This window comes from Glycine max, chromosome 10 (genome assembly GCF_000004515.6).
Source record: "Glycine max cultivar Williams 82 chromosome 10, Glycine_max_v4.0, whole genome shotgun sequence".
Classification (NCBI taxonomy): domain Eukaryota; kingdom Viridiplantae; phylum Streptophyta; class Magnoliopsida; order Fabales; family Fabaceae; genus Glycine; species Glycine max.
In genome coordinates, this window is record NC_038246.2 from 48,257,635 (window position 1) to 48,281,489 (window position 23,855).

A 23,855-nucleotide genomic window follows, 5' to 3' on the forward strand; every position below is an offset into this window, starting at 1 on the left:
TTCTTGTTGGACATTCTTAACTATACTTTGGTTGATGAAAGCATAATTAATGTTTTTATCAAAGAAAAATTGTACTTAGAGGGGAATTTTTTTTCTATAAGCATAATTAATATATGTGAATAAGGTCTTGTTAATTAAGATAATTTTTTCTAAAATAATTTAGAGGAGAAAAAAATAAGAAGATAAAATAAATTAAAAATTTTCCATAAGTAAAAATCAACTTATGTACCTCAATTTGTTTGAAAGAGATTTTATAAAAATTAAGTACATATATATAAGTGATTTTAACTTACAGGAGAAACTCAATTTATTTTACATTTTTAATTTCTATATCTGTAAGATTTTATAGAGAAGTAGATCAAAAAAGGTGCAACATTCATTTACATTATGAAAATCTAACTAAAATTTGTATGTAAATTATTTAGAAGATCATTTTAAATCAAATATAACACCTAGCTTACAACAATTAATTTAAGAGTTTAATAGACATGTAACATTAAGATAAAGTTTTTTTATATTATCAATAAATTAAAAATCATCTTTGATATGAATTTTATAGTAGTTATTATAAAAGTTTTTCTTACTCCTATTATAAAAGTTAACATATTATATTTGATATTTTTTTATTAAATAATAATATAAAAAACTTTTTTATGACTTTGAATGCATATATTATTTATTCTTAATTAAGACTTGATAACATGTACATCAACTTTTGTCACCTATGTTTTCTTCCTTAAATTAGAAAGTTTGGAGCCCTGAACATCACAGAGTAAAGGTTATTTGCCACAGTACTGAAAAAAGGGTGGAATTAACCTGCACAGGTAAGGTAAAAAAGTGTTAAAGTACCTCTGAGCTTATGTTTTAAGAATGATACCATCAAAACACCCATTCTCCACTAGGCATGAATAAGCCACATGAACCTTTTTTTTTCTATTTCCTTTGATATATGATTGTTTGGGGATGAAAAAAGTTGTATCCATGTCCACAAGTTTAACTCATTCTCTCTTGACTTTTGGTGCAAAAAAATCTTTACAGAAGAATCTAAACATATTCCTAATGAAGTTAATGCTCAACTTGTATCCTTAAGGAGTCCACTCTCCCTCCAAAGTTTTTGCAACCCTGTTAGGCAAGACTCAATGCTTCTTCTTTTCCTAAAATGTAGCCAAAAGTCTCCTAAGTGTGTGTATATATATATATATATATATATATATATATATATTCCTCCTTCACATTTTCAAGGACAATATATATATATATATATATATATATATATATATATATTCCTCCTTCACATTTTCAAGGACAATCGAGGGTTGTTAGATTTCATCCTTCCAAGCTTTTTTTAGTACTTTTGATCATCATCATTTGTGATCCGGATAACTTCAAAACAAAATGTTCTTCGAACCCCTACTTTGGGGAAGACTCCTACACCGAAGAAACCTAGGGTTATGATCAAAGTGAGATCGACGAAGTACTCCTTCAAATGGCTTCAAGGAAAGCCATATACCACAACAAATTAACCATTCTTTTAATGTAATTTTTTTTCAATAAAGCATTTTACTCTACAATTAAGTTACAAAGATGTGGTGTTATTGTTCCCGATTTGGTTAACTCTTGTGTATTTTGCTCACTTAAGATGGAAGATTATAATAATTTTTTAACAAATATTAGTGTATTAAAATGTTAGTTTTGTTAGTAGAGGAGTTAAACCTGTGACTTTTTTTTCTTAACCATCCAATCTACCTTAGATCTTCTTTAATAATCTTTTTTATGAGTCATTTCTCATATCAGATTTGGCAGGCGATTTTTGCTTGACTTAGTTTTGATATGGCTCTTCCTCAGCATATCAAACAATTGTACAGTCAAATGGGTTGAATGAGGGGGAAAAGACTCGCAGGTTTAGATTTCTGTTTTGGCATGTCACATGTTGGTGCTTATGGAATCTACGTAACAACATTATTTTTAGAGATGGGTCTCCTGAGTTCATGGGTATTTTGACTCACATTAAGGCTCTATCTTGGCAATGGGTTTTATATAAATCAGGGGTTAAACCTGAAATCTTTTTTTCATCGTGGTGTACAAATCCATTAGATTGCCTATAGTTTTATTTTGTTTTGGAGATTGTCTTCAGAGATGTTTTGTATTGAAGGGCCTATAGCTTTGACTTGCTTTCTGTACACCTTGTCGAATATCTTTGTATAATATTTATTAATCTATATTATTTGGCTTTTTTTAATAAAAAAAAGTCCACTAGACCACAGTATCCATGAGACCACCAAAAGCATTCAATTTTGCTTGGTAAAAGGAGTTGCCTTTTTTTATGCCTTGGTATAGAATTTTATTAAAATCACCGATGAGGACTACCCAAAGAGATATTTTGGAAGAAGCACAAATTTACCAAATAGCTTTACACTACTAGAATGTTAGCTAATAGCGGAAATCCATTGTATACCGACAACCTATTGACGGTCTTGATCCCTCTGTAAAAGCTTCATCAATCAATTTTTATCGACGGTCTCAAAAAGCCCTTGGTAATTAGTGGGTTCTTTTGTCAGTAATTTGATCGTCGAAAACACTGAGAAAAAAATCAATGGTAATTTTAGTAAAAATATAGTGTATAACTTTATATATAGTGGGCTAAGTTGTCTATACTACAATTGATAAAATTTACTGTAATACAGACCGTTTAGCTCACTATAAATATCTGTTTTTTATAAAATAAATTACGAAATTACTTTTACATAATTAAATATATATTCATTAATTTCAAATAGAAATAATTTTAAAATAGTATTTGTTTATACATAAAATTAAACCACAAAATAAAATATTTCATGTAGATAGCTTAAATCATTCAAAACATAATATAATTCATATAACCATGAGTCAAGCAACAAGAAATGGAAACATTGACATAAAACTTCATATAAGTTTTGATGCTGTCATTTCAATATATACATATATGTGTGTGTGATAATACTGGACAAAGATCTTGCCAAATTTCTTCCAAAGATTTTCCCCTCTTCTAATGTATTACCTGTACCATCCAAACGACAAATCAAAGTATATTTGATACTCTCATGTGCATAATTTTGGGTACTGCTAGTACCTAAAAAAAGAGTACGTAGGGACTTGGCCTTAGCCCTTAATTATACCATAACTTTTACTAACTTATTCGCTGACAAAGGTTCATCAATGAATATATGATTAATGATTTTCTCCAATGTGTTTGACAATACAAAAACAGATTAGTGGTGAAGGTCCATGCTTTTTTGCTCAGAGGGTACATAAGTACGTAGCAGAAATTCACTTCTCTCCTGTTTATTTTTTGGTTGTTTCTGTGTTGTGTTATTTATGTAGTTGTATTAATATTTAATTTTGTTAATATTTAACTTTATAATTTAATTTTAAAACTGTGTAATTTTTAAGGAGTAATACAAAAACAATTAAAAAAAAAATAGGAGAGAAATCATATCCGTACTTAACTAACACTTTTGGAATGCAGGTTTGCATGGTTGTCTCGTGAGTCACGCCCCAGACATCATGCGTATTGCACCTTTACCGAAGTGGTTCCTACTTAGGGAATAGTTTTTTGGTTGGATCGTTGAAAGATTGTGGGTGGTAGCTAGGTGGGGTTTGATCATTGCGTCTCCTTTTTTGTTAGCTCTAAATCTTTATTTCCTTGGTCAAATAATTGTCTGTATTATTTCAATTTTTATCTGCATTAATTTATCAAGTTCTTGATTTTTGTATTTCCAAAACCATCAAAATGGTTCCTAGTTTGAACAATATATATATTTTCCTTCTTAATCGAGTCTATATTAGATATCCTAGAGTATCTGTTTTGAAGCTCACTGCCAACGTTTTGTCGATCATTAATGTTCTTTTCAAAGAAACAAGTATGTACTAGCAATGTTTTTAGATTGAACTTAAAATATGCTATGTATAAAACTATTTGGGATAATTTATTTTAGTTTATGTAGACCAGTATTTATGGTAAGAAGCACATCTACAAAGCTTCTGCCATTTGGATTTACACATACTCCTTATATCAAATTTTAAACACATATGTATATTTTCTTAGCAAAATTTATCATTTCGAAATGATATTTATTATCTTTCACCCTTTGTGCAGTTGCTAAACTCATAGAGGATGGAACAAAATTCAGCTTTCACAAATACTTAATTCAAGAATATAAGCTTATTTCAGTGCTCCATTAGCTATATTATTAAATGTTTTGTTTTCATTTTGCAACCTTCAAATATGCGTTAATCCCCTCCTTAATTATCTTCATTCTAACACTTTAATTGCTTTATATTTGATGTGTACATTGATCTTTAATTGCTATATCCACTCCCCACACATGGAAGTTATGAGTTTTAAATATATAACTTCATTTGAAGTTCAACTTAGATGTGTGAATAGGTCATCACCCACTCATTTATAATAAAACAGTTAATAAGGCTGATAAGAAAAAATATATTAAAAAAATTAAATTTTTACAATTTAAAAATCAAACAACATTACGTAATAGTTATTATCATAATTGAAAAATTATATATATATATATATATATATATATATATATATATATATATATATATATATATAGTTCTCATTTAATGACATTTATTCCTAATTCCAAATTTTTATTTTCTTATATTAAATTTACTTTCTATTAAATTGATTTAAAAGTATAAATTATTAATTAGTAAGTATTTATTCTTTAAATTATTTTAAATAATTTTTTTAATAATATATCATATGTATTATATTTTTAAATATGTATATTTAATAATTAATAATATTTTGAAATACATAATATATCAGTAGTATTTTAACATTATTTATTTATCAATATATTAAATTATATAAGAAAATATTTATCATGTGTATTTGATAGAATATATCAATTATTATAATTTGAATTATTTATAAATAATTAGTTATAAATAATTCAAATTATAAAATATATTTCATATATATACATATAGATTAAAATAAGTATCTTCAATGAAAGTGTTTTCATTTAAAATTTTAATTATAAAAAAATATTTTATCACAAATATGAAATATAATTTATATGTTTACAAATATTTCTTGTGAATTTAATTATAACATTAATTATATATCTAAAATTATTTGTTTATCATAAACTTTAGTTATATAAAATACATATTTGTTAGAGCTTTCTTTGTCCTCCTTAGAATCACCTTCTCCAAGCTCTATCTTCTTTAATAACCATTTAATATGTAATAACTTCCATGATCAAATAAAATTATTATTATTGGATCATAAGCTTCCTTGGGCTTTGGTCAAATATGATTGTATCAGTTAAGCTACATTGGACTTAGGTCAAACATATCACTTGAAACCATTTGAGTTTTATTGGTTAAACATCATTATATCACTTGGTTTATAGTAGGCTTAAGTCGAACATCATTGTATCATTTGGACTTGATGAATTGTGCTTCTTTTAACATTATTATATCACTTGGGCTTTTATTTATCGGGCTTGTGTCATATATAACTATCACTTATTAAACTAGGTTTGGGTCAAACACCACAATACCACTTGAGCTTCATAAGCTTGGTTCAAACATCAATATATCACCTGGTCTATATTAGGCTTGAGTGAAACATCGATCACTTAATTAAGATGACATTATTGTTTAGGAAATCTATATGTGAAAGAGACCATGTTGAGGTTGAATACTCTTGTGTCCAATTTGGATTTTATTAGAAGTCCAAAGATTTGTGTCCAATTACTTTGTCACAAATCTATACTCTCGAGCAACTAGAGACATGGTTAAATGAATTTATCAAATAAGAAGGTCTATGATCATGATAAAATCTTGCAATTGAATTCTTCCAACCATACATTAATTGAATTCTTTCAATGTTAATCAATTACTTATGTTTCTTAAGTTTGTTAAAAGGTTTTGATCAAATACTTACAACCATCTTTCTCTTAATTGAGTTTACCTGATAGTTCATTTTGACTAAGAATGATTATAATTCCTTTACTTTATTGTTGTTTTAATGAAATAATGAAAAATTTAATATCATATTCATTTTTTATGAGCAAGATTCAAAAGAAGAAAAATAGAGTGTTTTTGAGAAAAAATTATGCAAAAACTTGGAGATTGGGATAACTCGCTTAACACAAAACAGGCACAACGCGTCAAGCTCAGTGCGAGACTTTGTAAATTTTAAGTTACCTTAGGCCTATAAAACGAGTAGGAACACTTAGTCTAGCTCTTGATTGAATACATCTAAAGTTTGAACATCTCTCATGGGAGAAACTCTTCTTCTATTCCTCCCTTTCCTCCCTTTGCTTAGAGCCTGACAAGTTAAACTCCAGATTTTATTGTTCTTCTATATGCTTTATTGTTTATTGATTATGGTCAAATCACTCATACATGTATTGTTTAAGAGATAATGCATTGAAAAATGGTTATTTTCTAAAAATTAGGAAAGAACATCTAAATGAAATTATTACTAAAAATAAAGTGATATTTATTTAGCATGTTTTATGCATCTTTAATCTTAATATAATTTAGTGTTTTATCTTTGCAAATGAATTTGAGAGAAAAAATAAATAAATTAATTTTTTCATGCGAGAAACCAAAGATAGAATATCATAGTAAATGTAGGTAAAAATTGAGATACCATTAGATAGAGAAAAATTATTAACACTATTGATCTCAAACACACAAATAACTAAAATATAGATTGATAAATTATAATGAAAAATTAAGCATGACAGAACAATGTAACTGACTGAATAAACATAATTTCAATCAAGCAAAATTGGGGTTCATCCACAAAGTATGAACATCATAACCTTAGAAAGAAGGGTTTAGCTAACGATAAGGACATGCAAAAACAAACAAAATCTCAAATAATGAGAAAGATAGATGAAAGGGATTGGATTACATTTTCAAGTCTATGTAATCCTTGCAAAGACTCGGTTAAGCCAACTTTGTATTTTTTTCACAAATCCATCTTTAAGTTCTAAATGATGACATTAATGATTTTGAAACATATCTCTAAATTGTCTTTCATCATCAATTCAGGGTCTCGACCTCCTCTAAATGATTTAACATTTTTTCAAGACTCTTAAACATTTATCTTAGACAAACTAATAACAGATAGTGTGTTTTGCCAATGAAAGTGAGTTACAATGAATTGCAAATTGACATGAAAAATCTTTTAAATTACCATCAAAATCTCATTTATCAATACACATGCACACACACATTTTAACTTCGACAAAAACACCAACAACTTAATATTTATTTTAACATACATTTTAACTTAGATAAAATTAATTGCCGGATTAATATTTATTTTAACCAATGATAATTTACTCAAACTAGTTACTTATCTAAATCACAAGCAACTTATGTAAAATGAAAATCTATCTGATAGCAAATTTGATTGGGTTGCTTTAGGTTGATTTGGGTGGAATAATTGAATCATTGATTAAAATTTTTATATATTTTAAAAAATTTAAAAATAGAAAAAGAAAATCAAATACAATACAAAATATTAAATAAAAAATATCATTTTCTACCATTCATAGTTAAACTAAAGAGAAGCATTGATGGAATGTCTAATAAAAAATAGTGTCTAAAAATTATTTCTCTATATGTATTAATGAATCATTTATAATATAAAATTATTGTTGCACACTCAATTATAACCTACTAGAGATTTAATAATATATATATATATATATATATATATATATATATATATATATATATATATATATATATATATATGTATGGTAATTATATGTGATAGAATGAGAGATAAAGAAAAATAATAATATTAATAAAATATATAAAATGGTGAAGTGTTCCAATATAATTCCTCTTCATAATATATAGTATATTCTACCAATATACATGACGTTTATGAAGATGGTTCAAGACATGTCTTAAATCTCAGAACCCTAAATAGTGTTAACCATGTCACATACTTGAAACAAGCTAACCTTTTTCTACATTGGAATTAAAACAACATGAATTTTTCTAAACAAAAGGGCATCTATTAAGATAGAGGGAGAATAATATATCTCAACGAATCAAAAGAAACCCGCAGTAGGTCCATATCCTCCCATTCCAATGTTATCAAACCCATGGTGGCGCATCATGCTCCCATCATGAAACATGAAGTTCTGAAGCATGGGTGGCTGAATCAGGTGTGGGGTGAACACCTGCGGAGCTGGAAGTGGGTGTGGCTGATGCACAAGGTTGGAATTGGAAGAGGAAGAAACCCCGGGGAAAAATTGAAGAGTTGGGTTTGTAACACTCTGAAGCATAGCCCTATCGACAAGGCGCGCAACCTGCTTCTTCATCTCCTCCAACGCCGCCTTGAACTGCTTCACTTGGGCCATACTCATCCCATCCACGGGCCGTGCCCACCACATCTGGGCTTGGGCTTCCTTGTTCATGAGATTGAGCTCATTGGTGCGCTTCCTCTCATGGTCAAGCTGGTTGTTGATCTGAGTGAGTTGTACGTTGAGGTCATGCACGTGGGCCATGCGGTGGGCCTCGATGATCTGCATGGTGCCGGAGTCCGTCGGTGGGGGCCGTGCGAGATAGCGGTCAATGACGGCATCCACGTTGGGGTGGCCAAAGGAAAACACCTTCTGACCAGGAGAGAAAACAACGAGCGCCACGTCAGTACCACAGAGAGTGCAAAGCTCACTGGCTTTCTTGAAAAGCCCGTTGCGGCGCTTGGAGAATGTGACTTGAAGGTTGCTCTCGTTGCTCATTTTCTTCATCTCGATCTTTTGGCGGCCACGGCTTTTCTTTGGGCCAGACATGATGGGAAGAGAAAGAATATGAGAAAATGAAAAAAACACTATAAACTTGGGGTAATGTTGTTACAATATTGTATGGCACATACAAAAGTGGCAGAGTGAAGGGCACAATTTATACACATTTTTGTGTCTCTGTGTCAATGGATACATTCGAAAAAATACGCGTCCCTTGAGACGACTCAAATGTACACCACTAGTTTTCCTTTTGCTGAATTGAGAGATTCTGAAAATCCCCTTTGCATGGACTATATGGAAGGAAATTTAATGTAAAAAGAAAGCATTCATGTTTTATCTTAATCTTATTTAGCGTTTTCTCAAATAAGACGTAACTTTTCATATTTTCCCAGCTGTCACGGATGATCTCTTAACCTTGTTCTGGTGAGATAATTAACCTTCTGAATAAGCATTCATACAAAAAGAAAATACAAAGATTTAAAATAAATTAAGTTTATCTTATTAGTTAAAATTAGTCTGTGTATAAGAAAATTTATAGAATCTAGCTCTTGTTTAGCCTTTTAATTTACTCTTTTTTATAAGTGTTAATTGATATATTTATCCAAACAAGACTCTTTTTCTTTTTAAAAAAATGTTTAAAAGAAGAATCTAGTTAAAAGGCATTTATAATATAGTAAATCATAAGTAATTCGATTAATTAATATTGTGTCATTAAAAAGAATTAAACTTTTTAAAAAATGTTTTGGATGTATAAAAAGAAAATTTTAGTTATTTCCAAAAGATTTTAAAAAAAACACATGAGAACAAATTCTTTTTGTAAACATTAAAATTCTCAATTGGTCCCGAAATTGATTGAAAATTTTCAAGTAGGTTTCTAAACTAAAATAATTATTAATTGGATCCCACACTAAAAAATTAGGTATTTAGAATTAGTTTATGATAGGTTGAAATCGGAAATAAAAATGACAATTTATAATTAGTAGTTTAGGGGCCTAGTTAACAAATTTTAAATTGTTCAAAGATAAGTTGAGTAATAACTAATTTAACCTTCTTTAAATGACTACTTTTTTAATTAAAAAAACACAGAAGTATGTGAGTTTCTTTTAATCAAGTCATTGCGTTAGAATTTTTATATAAGGCGTAATATTGCTAGGTGTTAAATCAAATTATATAGTGAGCACGCCAAAACTAAAAAAAATGGTGTATTTAATTATAATTATCTAATAATTTAAGAAGTAATAGTTAATATTCTGAAGTAAAAGTGTTAAACTAATTAATCATTGATCAATAACATGTGAAATACAAATAATACATAAATAGTCTTTTTTTTACAGAAATAGATATTAATTTTAAATTCATCATTATCTTTCAAACATACAACTAACAAAGTGCAGTATAATTGGTAAATAGTTGGATTTTTTTGAAACAAGGGATTTGATTCGCTAGTCATGTATATGAAAAATATTTTAGAGAAATAAAACATAATTTGGTGATATTTGCGTCTTAAAAGTTCGGTCTTATAATTTTTTACTATGAGAATATATTATTTTTTGAAAAATAAATTCAAATTTACATTATTCCAATCATTTTAATCAATTATTTATCCTCGCTGTATAATCTCAAATAAATAATTTATGAGTTTATTTTTTCTTCGTCGTGTTATCTTAATTTGTTGTTGAATAAAGTTAATTCTTTCATCAAACAGAAGTTGTGTGCTAATCTAATATGTATAGGTTTTCTGTCAAAAAAATATGTACAGATTTTATTTGGATAAATTTCTCCCTATTACATATAAAAAAGAAAATAAAATGTAAAAATAAATTAAACTTTTCTCATTAGGTAAAATTAATTTTTTTACGGTAGGTCAAATTAACTTCGCACATCATTTTTTGAAGAATTTAAATGAAAGAACTTCTAGTAAAATTAAGTACATAATTAAGTTGATTTTAGCTTATAAAAAAACCATTTTATTTTATCTTTTTATTCTTTTTCTCTTTTAGTGTTTATAGAAAAGTTTGTTTAAACCAAACTTGTTAAATTAACGTTTCTTCCAAACTTTTTTCTCGTTATGATATAGGGTAAGTGACTATGAGGCAATAACTCATATGTAAGAGCTGCATTCGTTCACGTTATCCAATCTAACTAAAAGTTGTAAGTAAAATATTTAGTAGAAAATACTAAATAATAAATATTTTTTAATATTATAAAGAAATAACAAGTAATTACATTTTTTTTAACTAAAACAACAATTGTTTCAACATAGAGGAAGTATTAATATTAATAAAAACAACAACAAAAAATAACTCAAACAAATATAATACGGTACTGATAAAAAAAAAACAACTATTATATTATATAAAAGATAATCGTAAAATATCAACTTTGTATTCTTGTAATATATATAAAGATGCAATTACTAAAGACAAAAATCAACTACTAAAAAACTATTTTTAATTTAACCAACATATTCAAGTTCGAGTTAAGGGAAATGCTCCTACAAGAAGGTTTTCAAACTAGATTTATGTTTCAGAAACAGCAATACAAGTTGAAAAATCTTAAAATCAGATTTTGATACATATTAAAACTTGAGTATTTACAAATTGGTTTTGAGAAGCAACTTTAATTTCATGGTTAACTTGGTGTGTACCTTACTATTCTATATTATATCCAAGTTTGAAAATGGGTTTTCTTTCTCCTAATAACCAACTTCTGACACCCAAGAAGAAGTTTGAGCAAATAATATCATAAGCGTATATGTTTTATATGTTTTTGGGTAGAAAAAGACATTATTTGTCGAGGGTCAATATTATTTGTCAATAGAATTTAAAATTATTTTTCTAATTTTCATGTATTCCAAAATTTCAAACTAATTATTTTTCTAAATATCTTATGATTTTCACCCTTAAACTTTGTAAGAGAATAACATAGGCAACAAAAGTTGATGTGCATGTTAACAGGTCTAATTAAAAAAATATATATTTTAAATTTAAGAGACTAAAAAAAGTACATATTTTAATTTAGGAGGAGAACACCGTAGATTCACTACTTCTAACCATACTTTTATATTTACCAAAGAACCAAACTCAAAATTTTAATTTAAGTTAATGATTGATGATTACTTTAACACATTTACTCAATAATATTAATTATTACTTCTTAAATTATAAGATAACAAATAAAATAAACCACTTTTTTAATTGGGTGCATCACAGTATTTGATTTAACACCTAGCTAAAAATGTTATGCTTTACAAAAAAAAAATGTTAGCGACACTGTATATCTTTGGTTAATTATTCAAAAAGTATTATATTTTTGAAGAGTAAACACAGTTTCATGTATATGTTTGGTTACTTTTGAGTGCAATTAAAATTTGGCTTGAAAACTCAGTTTTTTAGAAGGAAAACTTAGATTGTTTTTGCAAACTTAAAGGTTTACAAACTTTAAATTCAAACGTGCACATTCTCTTTAATTTTACACTCTCTGTGTGATTCTAACACAATGACTTGGAAGAAAAAAACTCACCTATTTTTGCTGTTCTTTTTTGTTTTTTAGAATAAAACAAAACAAAACAAAATCTTTTTTTTTTTAAAAAAGTATGTTCAGATCTGTTTTAAGACTTTTTCCTTCAGAATAGATAATATTTTCTTTTTATATCTGCAACAATTTTTTAAAAGTTATATTATTTTTAATGATGCAATATTAATTAATCGTATCACTTTTGATTTACTATATTATGATTAATACCTTGTTAACCAGATTATTCTTTTAAGCATTTTTGTAAGAAAATGATAAGGACGTTGTTTAGATAAATTGCTCAATAAAAAAACACTTGTAGAAGAAGAATAAAAGGTTAAATGAGGTAATTTTTATAAATTATTTCATGTATAAGTTAATTTTAACTAATAAAAAAACTCAATTCATTTTATTTCATACAAGTTTTTTATTTGAAAGTTTATCTAAATATTAAGAAGATTTTTTTTTATTCCCTAGTTGTATCATCCTTTAAAAACTTAACAATCCTGTTTTAAAGTATTGTGAGACACTAATTGGAACTTTGTGAAAAACTTGCTAGCCCTCCCATTACATTCAACAGTTCATGATGGGAAATATCCGGTTACGTCTTATATGAAAAAACAGTGAAAAATTAAGATTAAGATAAAACATGAATTGTTCCGAGAGTGGCGTACATTTGAGTCTCAAGAGCCGCTTATTATTTCGAATGCACCCATTCACAGAGACAAAATGTGTATATAAATTGAACCCTTCACTCTGTCACTTTTTATTGTGCCCATATAATATTGTAAGAATATTACCCAAAGTCTATAACGTTTTCTTCATTTTCTCATATTCTTCCTCTTCCCACCATGTCTAGCGCAAAGAAAAGCTGTGGTCGCCAAAAGATCGAGATGAAGAAAATGAGCAACGAGAGCAACCTTCAAGTCACCTTCTCCATGCGCCGCGGCGGGCTTTTCAAGAGACTCTCTGTGGGGCTGATGTGACTCTCGTTGTGTTCTCGCCGGGAGAAAAAGTTTTCTCCTTCGCCCACCCCAACGTGGACGCCGTCATTGACCGCTACCTCGCGCGGGCCCCACCCACGGACTTGTCGGGCGCCATGCAGTTCGTGGAGGCCCACCGCATGGCCCACGTGCGTGACCTCAACGAACAGCTCACTCAGATCAACAACCACCTCGACGCCGAGAGGAAGGGCGCCGATCGACGAGCTGAATCTCGAGAAGAAGGAAGCCGAGGCCCACCTGTGGTGGGCCAGGTCCGTCGAAGGGATGAGCATGGCCCAAGTGAAGCAGTTCAAGGCCGCATTGGAGGAGATGAAGAAGCAGGTATCGCGTCTTGCTGATAGGGCTATGCTTCAGATTGTTACAAACCGTACTCATCAGTTTTTCCCTGCTGGGGCTTCTTCCGCTAATTCCTCTTCCAATTCCAACCCACTGCCACCAACGATTCAGAACTTTATGTTTCATGATGGGAGCATGATGCGTCACCATGGGTTTGATTATGGACGTAGTGCAGGTTTCTTTTGATCCATCCTTGAGATATGTATTATCTCTTCCCTGGATCCTTTTTGTTTTCTTTTTAAAAAAATTCATGTTGTTTTAATTTCAATATAGCTAGTTTAGTTCATGTATGTGACATGGTTAGCACTGATTAGGGTTCAATTCGGATATATATTCCAGACATGCCTTGAACCAATATCATCAACGTCATGTATTATTAGAATGCATTCCCTTTAAATTTTATCATTTTCTCTGTTATGTAGTATGTAGTTGGGACTGTAGTGTTGTAGTTTTGTTTGAATTATTTAAATAAAGGGCTTCTTATTTGTTTGAATTATTTTTTATTTTGGTAAAAAAAAATGAGTTAATTTTAAATTATATATGATTATTCAAACGGATTTTAGTTTTTTTTTTGGAATTTTGGTAAACGCATACACCCGATTTTGGGTGGTGTAGGTGGATGAAAACAGAGGTTAAATAAAGTCATAAAGAAAAGAAAGAGGGAGAAAGAAAGTAACAGTGAAAAATGATATAATGAGGGGGAAAAATAGATAAGAAGTAAATGATGTAAAAGAAAAAGATTTATAAGAAATAAAATAAAGCGAAATCATTTTTACCTCTCTTTAAATAAAAGTATAACATTTTTCTCAAAAAATAAGTATAACGTTTTCAGGAAGAAAAAAAATAGCATTTTGAAATTATGAAAATCTATACATTTGGTGTTTGAGAGTTGGTTGATATGCAGAAGAAGCAGTTGTGTGTTCACGGAAAAAAAAAATCAGTAAATATGTTATGAGATGTGTATCCAAATGCATTATCAGTATTTTTATATCTTTTTATTATAAAAGTTAGAACAATTGATTTTGAAAAAAATTATTTAAATCATTAAATGTAATTATAATTTTTTAAAAAATGATTTTGAATATAAACTTTACATTAAAATGTATATATTGGATGAGAAATTAATTTTGGATATAAACCTCTTACGAGATCAACAAGTAGTTTAGAGTGACGGTCCATCTGAGATTCGAATCTTATAAAAATAATTGAAATAAAAAAATCGAGCTAAAATGATAATCAAGTTCTCCAATACAGATTAATCATCATCAAAATTAAGAGATACACCATACTAATAACAACATGATAAAAAAAATTCTCTTATCATCATGCTCTTAATTTCTCAATGAAGGTTCAAGATATTCCAACTTATAAAGTGAAAAAAACAAAAAGGGAGGAGATGATGACGAAGTTGAATCTATACTAAAATGGACAAAAAAATATATTAAATCATTTACACAGAAATTGATTATAGTTTATATATGATAAAAAAATATAATTAGAATAAATTAATGGTGTAAAATTTGTCTCCCAATTTATAAACGATTATAAATTATACACCATTATTAGGACAATGTCTTAAATTTCAGTAACAAAAATAAATAAGGATAACTTAATAATACAATTTTATATATATATATATATATATATATATATATATATATATATATATATATATATATATTACATACTAAAGCAATTTACTTTTAATTTCAAATTTATATGATGCTATATTTGAAGAGTTGCACCGATAGCTCTCATTGTCCATATATAAAAATAAATAAGTAAAAAGTATTGAAAGAGTCACGTCTATTCTATTGCAAGACAACCTCTCTCTCTCTCTCTCTCTCTCTCTCTCTCTCTCTCTCTCTATATATATATATATATATATATATATATATATAATGTGAATTTATACAATATTTAGTTAGACTCAAAGTGAATAGATTTTTTAATAAGTATACTTATAAAAGAAAAAAACACAAATATAAATACATTAGTTTTTTCATAAATAAAATCAATTTATATACTTTAATTTTATTAAAAAATATTTCATTTAACTTTTTAAAAAATAGCAAAAGAATGCACTTTTGACATGCATGATTCGACAATTCTTACTTTTTACAAATTATTTAACTTTCAAATTACTTTATACAATATCTTTTAGATAATTTTTTTATAAATTAATTATTTTTTCAAAGATAAATCTAAAGGAACACGTACTTGGACCAAACTAAGTAATTATTTTTTCAATGAAGTAATTTGTTTAATTTAATCTGCTCGTTGTTGGACCAGACTAAGCCATTGATAATCCGTAGGTGTAATAAGGATTGTCAATAGTAAGTGACACATGATAATTTTTTTTCTTTTAAAAATATAATTTATAAATTAATGGTTCAAACAAGAATCAAATTTGACTTTCATATTATTAACACAATTTTCTAACTAAATGAGCTAATAGAGTAATTATGTTATGAAATAATTAATGTCGTTATATATAACATTAAAATTTAATGTATATTTAATACATATATAAATTTACATAATAAATTTTGTGATAATTATTTTTTATCTAATAGTTAATTTGTTTACATATATAAATTGTAAAAAAAATTCATAAATTTAATAAAAATTTAGATATGTTAAAAAATATCAAATTTGTTTAATTATCAATTGCTTTAATAAACATCTAAATACACCATTCAATTAAATATCATATTTATTTAATTTTTAATCACGATAATAAACATCCAAATACATCATTCAATTAAATATTAAATTTGTTTAACTATTAACTATTATAATAAACATCTAAATACAACAGTTAAATATCAAATTTTTAATTATCAAATTTTGTAAATAAATTAAATATATAAAAAAATTATAATTTTTAAAAAATATAAAAACATACAGATTGACAATTCGTATGGTTCATAGGGATTATTAATCCATATGTTTCGAAGAAAAACCACTAAACTTCACCGTATATTCATAAATAACGCACGTACACCACCAACGACAACAAACACTCACAAAAGAACGCTAACGGAAACAAGTTATATTAAAGGAGTGTAGTTTTACAAAAAACAAAAGCACTGCAAAAATGAAAAAGCTAATTTTCTATTTATAACCAAAAATACCCATAAGGGCATTTTTGATATTTTGGAAAACTGTTGGGTGTACCAGCAAAAATGCAGGGTGCCCCAAGCAGTCCCCTAACTTGTTCTGTAGGCTTGAAGCCCTGAATGTGTCAAAGCCCATTGCCGGACACATTGTTCACCGATAAGCACCGGAATGGTAATTGGTAAATCACTGAAGCTACAATGCAAATCAATCTATTTTTTTAAAGCGTGAAAAATATAATATATTTATACAAATTATGTAATATATGAGCCCTTTCCTATTGTACTTGCACAATATACTTATAAAAATATTTACAAACATTAACAAGTGAGAAATATATTATTATAAAGGAACAAGTGGTAATTATTTAACCCACCTCATTATTTGTTTGTTTAATGTATCGCAAGTGCATTTCAGATTGGGCAATCTGTAATACAATTGAACGCAAATTATGTTATTTATGTGAAAAATATATCTGACATTGGATTAATATCAAATATGCTTGCATGATCTTGCAATTACAGAATATTATCTCGTCAAAATTTAGGAACATGTATATCCTTTTTAGGCCGTTGAATAAAAATAAACAAATCTGAAAAGGTCATAAATAAACTATTCGGAACTTTTACTAATGAAATTTAAATCTTAGCAGTTATTTAGCACCACCAAAACTTTCATTGATTTGGATATAAGCATATATTATAACTTACAATAAAGGCATTTTCGCTCATTATTGAGAGGGAGAAATTAGACAGACCCTATTTCGACCTTTTTCAACATTTTGGTGGCTTCATTGAAATTCCATACTAATTTGCATAAATTTTTAAGAAAGCCACCAGCAAGAACAGCCCTGTTCAATGGATCTACTAACCTGCTCTAGTTTAGGCAGCAAGTTTCTTATTACTACATTTACTCTCCACTAGGCTAAGTAGAAAATCTGTAAATACGTGCTCATAGCCTGGCATTTTTCCATATCCTGCAGTTGGTAAAACCGTTAAAGATAAAGTTCAGCTTTGATGTAAATCATCAAAAATCAAAATCACTAACATGTCAAAAAAATATAAACAAACTTTGATGTAAACCAAATAACCAGGATAACCCAGTGGACAAATGCAAAATAACCAACGTCATGTTCTTGTACGAATATATGGCTTGAGATAATGTTAAATTATAAATGTCAAATCCGTAATCCATAAAACATCGTGATAAAAATATTCTGACTTCTTCAAGTTTTATTTACATAAATTCTATTTCTTATTATAATACTATGACTGACTAGAGCTAGTTCATTTCAGGAATGTAGTTCAAATTCAATTATCTTGGCCGTAATTAAGCAACATACAACATACAGTACACGAAATCAAGAAACACGGTTTTTTAAAATTCTACAACACTGGAAGAAGCTCACAAGAAAGAGTACGAAGAACTAGCGCACCACATTAAGTTATGCAACAACACAATCATATCATAGACTAATGGGACAAGTTATACTTGCCAGGAAAGTAGTTGATGTCGATGACGTAAAACACATCCTTGGTTCCATATTCTCGAATCATATCTATGTTGAACAAGTGGAGTCCCTAGAGACAATTTAGTTTTAGTATATCATCTGAAAATGAAGAATGACTAGAAATGGAAAAAAAATAAGAAATGACAACAATACCAATCTATGACGGAGCTCCCTTGCAAGCCTCTCCAATAAAGGTCTTGGTGGATGTTCTGTAACAAAAGTGTCACAGTAGAAATCAGCCACTAGTTCCAGGCTTTAACACCAAAGCAATTAGATGCATTTAGTAACTCAAACAATCACCAAACTACATTAAAGGCCTCTTGAAAGATGGAGGGGAAAGAGGTAGTGGTTGCAGCACAATGGGATTCACTCTGTAATGAGTCAATATACACGATTTAATGGTCTCAACCATTCAGTAGGCCTTTATAAAGCTTTAGAAGGGACATTCATATCAAGTGGGACGTAAAAGATATAACAATAGTCGATAACTAAGAACACCACACCATTGGCATATCCAAATATTGGAAAAATGAAGGAGAAAAATGAAAGGTAATAGAATTGCTTTTAAAAAAATGTTTCACTTTTTGTGATGGTGGGCGAAGAGTAGTCTCACCAGCGATATTAGGATCTAGATCAGCATCATCTGCAGAAGCGGCTGCACATGAAACTCTTGGAAAACGGAATACACCAGCAACTTTTGATAGTTCACGCTTACTGATGTTAGGAAGAGAGAAACGCCTCACAACCTTTATGGTTTCCCCAACAATGTAAATCTTAAAGAGAAGACCACCTGTATTGTCAACCGCAAACCCCAAAAAACAAATTAAAGAGATAGATAACAATCTAAATTGAACACAAAAAGATCATGGTCTATGGATCAGTTCACAAACCATGATTGACAAACTCCTGTAGAACCAGTGGAGGTTCAACCGCTGAAAGAGAGAATTCATCATAAGCAAGAAATAGTTCATGTGACTTTGCAGTGCCATCAACAACTAGCGGTTTTGCAACTGAAAAATACAAAAAAGAAAAAAGTAAGATTTTTAAGATACATATAATTAAACACAAGAGATGACCAGCATTAGTCAACTAACTAAATACAAACTTCAGCTGGTAAAACATAACATTATAGCAGTATATCTGAGCTCGCAAAACATAACATTAAATAGATACAAACAACTGAACAAGGTTCTTTAAAGTCCATTCAAATATTCTGAGCTATTTTCATTTGAAACCATCAATGCAGAGGTTGAATGAACGCATGCCAATCATGTGGCTTAAATGGAAATTTAGATCCGTCCCTAGAAATAATGAACAGGGGAAGAAGATTAAACAGAGTTGCATACCTAATGGCAACTTCATCCCAGCCTTAGTGACTTCATAAGGGATACTAGAGGGGTCTTTCTCTTTTGTGATAACTAGCTGACGTGGAACACCAACCTTGCCTGAAAAACAACAGTAGTTAATGTACTATCCTGAAACTTTCAGTGGGAGTTTTTATTGTTCTATTCTAGTAAATTGAAGTAAACAAGTTACCATGACAATCAGATAAGTTCAGATCCAACACATCTTGCAGCATGGATTGGCGATTGTGTAAATGTTGGATTGCATCCGGAGGATCAAGGACAGTTACCTCTGGATGTTTTTCCCTATAATCCTTCAAAATTAAAAAAGGAAAAAAAAGATCCAATTAGCTCCACCAAAATGAAAAAAAACTTTAAAAAGTAGTTATAAAGCATGAAACAATCACCAATTACGCATTTTCAGTTAGCTATGAAATTGTAGCAAAAAAAAGGCCAATATTGTAATTTATCATCTCATTAAACTGTCAAGCAAACCTTTTTAGGAGACGGAAGAAACAAAAGATAAACCTTTTTATCATCTCATTTGGTGTGTAGCATTATTGGCTTTTAACCTATATGAAAATTGATTTCCATGCCATAATACCGTAGTAGTGAACTATTTAAAGAAACAGCATTTTCAACTAAGAAACAAAGAACCAAATAGCAGATAGAGATAATAATCCGTTCTTTGGGCAACAAACTCCAGCCATGCCTAACTAAATTATTTAGATTAATCACAAAAGTAAATCCTCACTTGTTTGAACACTTGGGGACTGATTTCAACTATCTGATCATGATTCATGATGAGGAGAGCATGAACTCTGCAATTATGTCAGACAATAATAAGCTTTTAAGAATCCGGAAGATTTGGTTGTCCAGACCATCACCCCACTTCATGCTTAATTCCCAGACTAAGGATACTAACGATTTTCATGCAATGTCACGAATTTGTGTTTGTGTAACGAAAAATAAGAAAGCAACACAAGACTGCTATCACAATGTGAAAGTGGTAGAAATGTCAGAAGTTTACAAACCTCAATAATCTCACGCCAAACCTCCCCGGACAACTGGAAAGAACAAATTGCCAGTCAGATTATATTAGAGAGAAAAGGGAAACAGAAGTAAATCTTACAATGCTAATAGCCTGTTATTGAACCACAAATTCAAAAAAAAAAAAAAAAACCATAAATGAAATCTCCACAGAAAAAAAAAATCTTATATGAAGAATTTCAAACGTTAATAATGATAAAATGCTGAAAAAATGCCACAGACCTTATGCAAGATAATATCAAAAGGACCTTGTTCTGGTAGTGGCTTGTTTAGATCAATAGCAACAAAGTTTATCCCCCTGTTCCTGCATCATACATATTTTTACGCATCACTATTATGTATTAAGAGTGTCAAGATAGTAGCAAACAAGTTTATTAGTAGTTTTATTCAGATATAATGCCAACCAAAAATTTATTTCATGGTAATAATACATAGACAAGACATAAATGATCAAAATTTGTTTTACCTCAAACTAATCTTGATTATCCAAGCAAGATTAAATCTTATCATGTCTCACACTCTTACTTGATATATATAAGGAGAAATAGGTTTATTGGTTTACACTAGTAACATTGATCCAATAAATAGCTTTAATGTGATATGATTTTTATCGATCAAACCTTTGAATTATAACAACCTGTTTTGGAAAAATTGAACAAAAATAAGAGTATTTTTATTTTCATATATTTCAAAAGTAGATATCAAGCTAATCGTCATGTAAACTAATGATTGCTAAAAAAATATAGGATCATCAATGTAAACTTTATAAAATCTGTCCCTAAGATGGAACTTTCAACTCTGAGAAAGGATCTATTTTTACCGGAGTAAGACAAAATAATTACTCTTACACCATTGCATAAATTTTTACAGGATAATTTCATAAAATCATTCATTAACTAGTTACTACTTCACTGATATAGGTCAAGATTAACACTATTTTAAAATATATGAAAATAATAATCATTAAATGATATTTTCATTGTTTAACATTTACAGAACTTAGGTAATGAACAATAATTCAATTTAACCGACAAAATTCACAATAATATTGAATGGAGTATTATGCAGAAGCTATACTGACGTAATTCAATTTCCTCTAATTCTGAATCTCTGATGCCCAGTTGGCAGCAGTCTTTTCAGTGAACAGACAACAGACTACAACATTTGTGGACAATATTGTAAATTTAACATTCCAGAGAAGCAACCAATGTGAATTAATTTAATTAAGAATACAAAACCAAGTACTAAGATTTGACCTTGGTTGTCCATGTGGACAACTCCAAAGGAAAGTAGGGCATAAGTGTTGGAATATTCCAATTTAAATTAGAATTGAGAAAAGCCCAAGACATAGCAGATACACATAAGCAAAATGAGCAAGTTTAAAATAAATTTAAGAAATAACAAAAAAAAAAAAGAAAGAAAAAAAAATAGATTGCCCGGGTTCGACTCACGACAGTGATAGCCATTAGACATGGTGCAAAAATTGCTCCACCATTACATTACACACTAAAAAGGCAAAGACACAACGTGTGGCTGTGAACCCCACCACTGCAAGCATAAGCCACTTTAGCTCTAAACAATCAAAACGCGAAATAAGTTACAAGATCAAAACAAGAAAACCAAACAAAACCCAAATATAAAATAAAAATGAAATAAAATAAAATAAATGACCCTTGTGAATATGCATGCAGATGAAGGTGAAGGGAAAAATAGTTGTTACCGTGCGAGACCGGTGAAACTTGGCTGCAGAAAGCTCTTTTTTTTCTTGGACGTTAAAGCGTAGCCAACGACCACTTTCTGCGACGAAAACGTCGTCGTTCCCGTTTGTTTCTCCTCTTCTTCTTCTTCTCCGCTTGAGATTTCACCGTTTAGCCTCATCCTGGGACACCCCAGAAACTCCTCGTTTGAAAGATCAAATCTTTTGCCCTTCTCTGCCTTCAATTTTCGCGCGGGTGGGGTTCTCAATTTCGGAATATGCAAATCGCGCGAGAAGGAACGGAACAGAGAAGGGAAAGAGAGAAAATGTGTTATGATTTGAGGGAAGAGGAAGAGGATTGGGTTTGGGTGTAATTGTGGAAGAAATGAATGGAATGAGAAGAATATATAATGATACAATAGTGTTGTGTGATGGTGTCAAGCCAAGGTTTGTTGGAACTCTTTTCTCTCTCTCTCTCTCTGCTCTCTTATCCATTTGTCACTTTTGCCCTTTGTCTGTCAGGTTTATTATTTAATTGGTTTGTTGGTTGGTTGGCATGCTCTGTGGAAGTCAAAAGATTAAAACTTTATAAATAAACACCTGCCCTATGGGGTTCGGCCTCAGGGTGAGATAAATGTTACTACTAATTTTTATTTTTTTAGACTGCGTGTAAATAATTTTATTCTGATCGACTTTTCTCTTTCTAAGTTTAGTATTTGAGTATTTTAAGGTATTATATATTTAATACCTTGAGCTTCAACTTACTTGTTAAGTTAGAATTATTTTAGATTTATTAATTCATGTGTTTGGTGTATATATATATTACTACCTTTGATATTATTCACTCCTTTTTATAGTAAGTGTTATTTTAGGATTTTTTATACAAATAAAAATGAAAAATAATAATAATTTTATAAAATTAACTACATTATTCATTTTTACAAGGAAATAAAATGATACAACACAAAGTTAATTAAATAAGTTAATTCTAATTAATAATATCATAACTTTTAAATTTTATTTCATAAATATCCATAAAATCAAATGATTTAAGTGGTAGTAATATTTAATGACATTTTTTTAAATTTAATGACATTTTTTTTAATTTAAGAAATATTTTTTAACCAATAAATGAACATCTCATTAATAGAATTTATAATAAATTAAAAATATAAAAAATACTAACATTTAATATATTTGAAGTGACACTACTATTATATTTCTTATAATTATGATTAAAAAAATTGCCTATTTTATTTTTTTATAATAAAATTCGGAAGTTGTATTTTGGTAATAAGGGAGTCATGTTTGCTTGTTATATATAATTATATTTTTTTAGAGAGACCTAAAACACAATTTATTCTATTTTATGTCTATAATCAATTATTTTCTATTATAAAAGATTGAATAAATTTTGTAATATTTTTATAACTATGGAAGCATGTTAAATTGATAATTACATTATATTTTTTAGAAAAATGAAAGAAA

The 23,855-nt window shown here is 28.9% G+C and overlaps 2 protein-coding genes and 1 pseudogene across 3 annotated transcripts; 1 reads left to right on the forward strand and 2 right to left on the reverse strand.

The window, feature by feature from the left end:
* Positions 1-8,099: 8,099 nt before the first annotated feature.
* LOC100794751 (agamous-like MADS-box protein AGL62) lies at positions 8,100-8,843 on the reverse strand. Its single transcript, XM_003535627.3, has one exon. It carries the CDS (start codon positions 8,841-8,843, stop codon positions 8,100-8,102), a length of 744 nt encoding a protein of 247 aa, XP_003535675.1.
* A 4,141-nt stretch (positions 8,844-12,984) lies between these two features.
* LOC100795283 (agamous-like MADS-box protein AGL62) lies at positions 12,985-14,301 on the forward strand (annotated as a pseudogene).
* Positions 14,302-17,423: 3,122 nt separating this feature from the next.
* Positions 17,424-22,549, reverse strand: ITPK4 (inositol phosphate kinase). Of its 2 annotated transcripts, none has more exons than XM_006588294.4 (10): positions 20,894-20,975; positions 20,656-20,688; positions 20,376-20,442; positions 19,815-19,935; positions 19,625-19,723; positions 19,169-19,288; positions 18,892-19,068; positions 18,432-18,487; positions 18,264-18,348; positions 17,424-17,744 (listed from the first exon to the last, which is right to left on the reverse strand). In XM_006588294.4, the coding sequence occupies exons 3-10, from the start codon at positions 20,421-20,423 to the stop codon at positions 17,650-17,652; spliced, it is 801 nt and encodes a 266-aa protein (XP_006588357.1). In that variant the 5' UTR covers positions 20,424-20,442; positions 20,656-20,688; positions 20,894-20,975; the 3' UTR covers positions 17,424-17,649. The 2 variants fall into 2 exon arrangements, with proteins under 2 accessions (XP_006588357.1, NP_001237500.1); NM_001250571.1 differs by lacking the exon at positions 20,376-20,442 and adding an exon at positions 22,392-22,549 and having other exon boundaries at positions 17,650-17,744.
* Between the last annotated feature and the right edge of the window lie 1,306 nt (positions 22,550-23,855).

What these genes read in the sequence shown, in the direction of transcription:
- ITPK4 (NM_001250571.1), bottom strand. Translation starts at nt 22,549, where the DNA reads ATGAGGCTAAACGGTGAAATCTCAAGCGGAGAAGAAGAAGAAGAGGAG. An exon ending in AGTTTCACCGGTCTCGCACG is followed by an intron (nt 20,976 to 22,391) that starts GTAACAACTATT and finishes TGTATGATGCAG; the next exon opens with GAACAGGGGGATAAACTTTG. An exon ending in TTTGGCGTGAGATTATTGAG is followed by an intron (nt 19,936 to 20,655) that starts GTTTGTAAACTT and finishes TTAATTTTGAAG; the next exon opens with GATTATAGGGAAAAACATCC.
- LOC100794751 (XM_003535627.3), bottom strand. Translation starts at nt 8,843, where the DNA reads ATGTCTGGCCCAAAGAAAAGCCGTGGCCGCCAAAAGATCGAGATGAAG.